General features: G+C 40.4%; 1 protein-coding gene across 1 annotated transcript; it reads left to right on the forward strand.

Moving 5' to 3' along the window:
* Window positions 1–462: 462 nt before the first annotated feature.
* Window positions 463–3,278, forward strand: LOC307033898 (tripartite motif-containing protein 16-like). Its single transcript, XM_079672537.1, has one exon. It carries the CDS (start codon window positions 480–482, stop codon window positions 2,154–2,156), a length of 1,677 nt encoding a protein of 558 aa, XP_079528663.1. The 5' UTR covers window positions 463–479; the 3' UTR covers window positions 2,157–3,278.
* The last annotated feature ends 821 nt before the right edge of the window (window positions 3,279–4,099 follow it).

A 4,099-nucleotide genomic window follows, 5' to 3' on the forward strand; every position in this document is an offset into this window, starting at 1 on the left:
ATGCCTATTTCTTCACTTCTAAAAGGGGTAAATTAATCATCTTTTTTCTCAAAGCGATGATAAACCTGTGAGTTGAATTTATAAAAGTCAGAATCAATACAGATGTTTTTATTTTAAAGTAAAATGTAAATGGTAGTTTAATATTCATGTCATTTTCGAGACGAGAAAAACTGGCTCAGGGCTTAACAGATTAAACTGTTTTAAACTGTCAAAGTTGAAGGTCTAACCATCTTTACTGTATATTTCAAAGGACAGATATACACCCTGCCTCTTCCAACAAGTTATTCTTTGTGGTTTGCAGTAAAACCTCTTCTCCCAGCAAGCAGCAGCCTATCAAGGTATTCTAGGTCCCTCCCCCTTCACATCTACAGGTATAAGGATTAGTGCAAACAGCTGATACCTCATTCACTGCTGCATGTAAACAAGAGCAGGCGGAGAAGAGATTGTTTCTGTTCAGACAGCTAACACGGAGAGGTGAAATGCCGCAGCAAGAACATTTGCTTGACCAAAAGAAATTCAGATGTTCAATCTGTCTGGATCCACTTAAGGAACCGGTGACTGTTCCCTGTGGACACAACTACTGCATGAACTGTATTCATCGCCACTGGGATGGAGAGGATGAGAATCAAATCTACAGCTGCCCTGTGTGTAGACAGACCTTTGCACCAAGGCCTGTCCTGGTGAAAAACACCTTGCTTGCAGAGTTAATGGAGGAGCTGAAGGAGACTGGACTCCAAGCTGCTCCTGCTGATCACTGCTATGCTGGAGATGAAGATGTGGGTTGTGATTTCTGCACTGGGAGAAAACTGAGAGCCTTGAAGTCCTGTCTGCAGTGTGTGGCCTCATACTGTGAGAAACACCTCCAGCCTCATTATGAATCACCTGCCTTTAAGAAACACAAGCTGGTGGAGCCCTCCAAGAAGCTCCAGGAGAGCATGTGCTCTCGCCATGAGGAGGTGATGAAGATGTTCTGCCGCACTGATCAGCAGAGTATCTGTTATCTCTGCTCTGTGGACGAACACAAGGGCCACGACACGGTGTCTGCTGCAGCAGAGAGGACTGAGAGGCAGAGAGAGCTGGAGGGGAGTCGACTAAACATCCAGCAGGGAATCCAGGACGGAGAGAAGGAGGTGAAGCTGCTTCAGCAGGAGGTGGAGGCCATCAATGGCTCTGCTGATAAAGCAGTGGAGGACAGTGAGATCTGTAAAGAGCTGATCCGTCTCATGGAGAAAAGAAGCTCTGATGTGAAGCAGCAGGTCAGATCCAAGCAGGAAACTGAAGTGAGTCGAGTCAAAAATCTTCAGGAGAAGCTGGAGCAGGAGATCAGGGAGCTGAAGAGGAGAGACGCTGAGCTGCTGAAGCTGTCTCACGCAGAGGATCACACCCACTTTCTGCTCAACTACCCCTCTCTGTTACCTCTCAGTGTTTCCAAACACTCCTCCAGCATCAAAGTCCGTCCTCTGCGCTACTTTCAGGACGTGACGGCGGCTGTGTCAGAAGTCAGACATAAACTACAGGACGTCCTGAGAGAGGAATGGACCAACGTCTCACTGATGGTGAGTGACGTGGAAGTTTTACTGTCACCACCAGACCCAAAGACCAGAGCTGAATTCTTAAAATATTCATGTGACATCACTCTGGATCAAAACACTGCAAACACACAGCTGCTATTAACTGAGGGGAACAGGAAAGCAACATTCACGAGCCAACCTCAGTCATATTCAAGTCACCCAGACAGATTCACTTCACGGCCTCAGGTCCTGAGTAAAGAAAGTCTGACTGGACGTTGTTACTGGGAAGTGGAGTGGAGTGGGATGGGAGTTTGTGCAGCAGTTGCATACAAGAACATCAGCAGAGCAGGGGGTTGGGAGGAAGGTGTGTTTGGATCCAATGATAAATATTGGGCGTTACAGTCTAACAATAACAATTATACCTTTTGGTTCAACAACATCAAAACTCCCGTCTCAGGTCTTCGGTCCTCCAGAGTTGGAGTGTATCTGGATCACGATGTAGGTGTGCTGTCCTTCTACAGCATCTCTGAAACCATGACTCTCCTTCACAGAGTCCAGACCACTTTCACTCAGCCGCTACATGCTGGACTTCGGTTTAAATTATTCACTTTTGGTGCCACTGCAAAGTTCTGCAACCTGAAGTAGGCAGAACTCATTTAAGCCGAGCTCAGTCAGCATGTCAAATGTTGCAAGAATGAAACTATGCTGATTTTAGAACATATTTTTGGCTCAGAAACTTGAACTCCACTTTATCTGGAGCTTTTCTAAAACCTACAATATCAACATTTGTTCTGGGATTTTTAAGTGACAGCAGGTTGAATTCTGTTTGACTTTAGAATGTATTCAGACTCCATGTTTGTTTCTGACAGCTGATAGTTGTGGCATTTCTTCACATTGAAACGCCTCGATTGGACTGCTTTGTTTACATATGTAACATAATGACATGTTTGAACACTAAAGCATGTAAACATGTCACAATAGAGGAGCAAAACACAAATATGAACCTGAAAATAATCATTATAGGGCCTCTTTGAGAAGAAAGCATCCAACCTTCTTTATCCTGGATACTTAGTTTTCTCTTTGTGTGCATTTCTAAAGAAATCTATAATCACATGTGTGTGTTGTTATTGTGAGATATTATACAGCTGTAATCATCCTGATCATAATCAATAAGGACATGATTCATTGTTTTCTTTTTCTAACTGGGGTTCTGCTCAAATAAAGTGATTGTGTGGATTACATTATTGCATTTTTATAGAATTACTTATGGGATGTGTGAAGAAACTTGACAGGATGAATAAGATAAGATAACATGGACTTATGTGGATCCCCGTCGGGACATTCAGGTTAAAGCAGCAACAGATTAAGAGAAACACAGAGTACACATGAGAATATACACAAGGATAATAACAAAACATGTACGAGTTCAACTCTGATCAGGTGAATGTGCAAATGATATGTGATCGAGATTAGATATACTTTTAGAGTGTTATGTGCATACAGTGTAACTATTATTGATTATTAAACAAAGGAACAAAGTATTGTCTTGTCTTCCTTTAGGGTATCCTTTGAGGCTGATTGAGAACATGTGAAGCTAATATGAGAGTTACACTGAAGCACCTTTCCTCCTGAAACACCATCAAGTGCAGTGTTCATGCTAAGAGCTTTGTTTCTGTCCTGCTGGATATCTTACATAATTATATGTCAATATGTCGAATCCCAATGTGTATGAAATAATAATCTGAATCTGTAAAGTGACTATAGCTGGTTAATAAATGTAATGATTATAAAGAAGAATGTTGGCTTTCTTTGAGTTTCTAATGTTGATACTTCCAGTGGTTTTTTCATTTGTATTGTACATGTCCATGTCTTTTATGCTGCTGCAACACAAACATGTCCCAAATTGAGATCAATAAAGTACTATCTTATCTCTTATTTTAACCCAATGGCCGCCCAGTCAGTGATTATGTGGACATCGAGCCCCAACCAAATAAACACACCAAGCCCAGTGACAGGTATCGCTGGCTGAAAAAATATTTGATCAGTCCCAATACTGATTTCTCTACTCCAGATATCACAGAGGAAGTCATTTCTGCAGAGCTCTAAAGATGCCAAAGCAGGAGATGCTGAACAGGAGACAGTCTCAGGCAGATCTAGCATCCTCTCTCATCCTGGTAAAAATGCATTTCTGCATTTCTACATTTTTGAATTCTGAAATACAGAAGAGGATTAGGAACACATGTGGATTTATTTTTTGGATCTGACCAAAACAGATTTTTTAATAAATCAGAGTTCTTACTTAAATCTCAGATCTATGAAAACAAATTCTGAAGGTTTTCATGAAAATAAATCAAATTAATATTTTATTTTTTTCTGTTATTAATATTTGATTTCTCTAATTTTATTAAAACTTTTATGAATAAAACATCAAAATGTACATATTTATTCAGCATTTTCAGAGATTTTCTGAAAAAAACGTTCTTAATAAATACTTTTATTAAAAAAATCTGAATTCTGTCTTTGTTCTCAATATTCTGACTTCAATCTTGAAACATTAAAAAAAATATCACTTTAGTTCAGATCTCACA

This window comes from Notothenia rossii (genome assembly GCF_949606895.1).
Source record: "Notothenia rossii genome assembly, chromosome: 3".
In the NCBI taxonomy this organism is placed as follows: Eukaryota; Metazoa; Chordata; class Actinopteri; order Perciformes; family Nototheniidae; genus Notothenia; species Notothenia rossii.

Coding starts and splice junctions, on each gene's coding strand:
- LOC307033898 (XM_079672537.1), top strand. CDS start 480: ATGCCGCAGCAAGAACATTTGCTTGACCAAAAGAAATTCAGATGTTCA.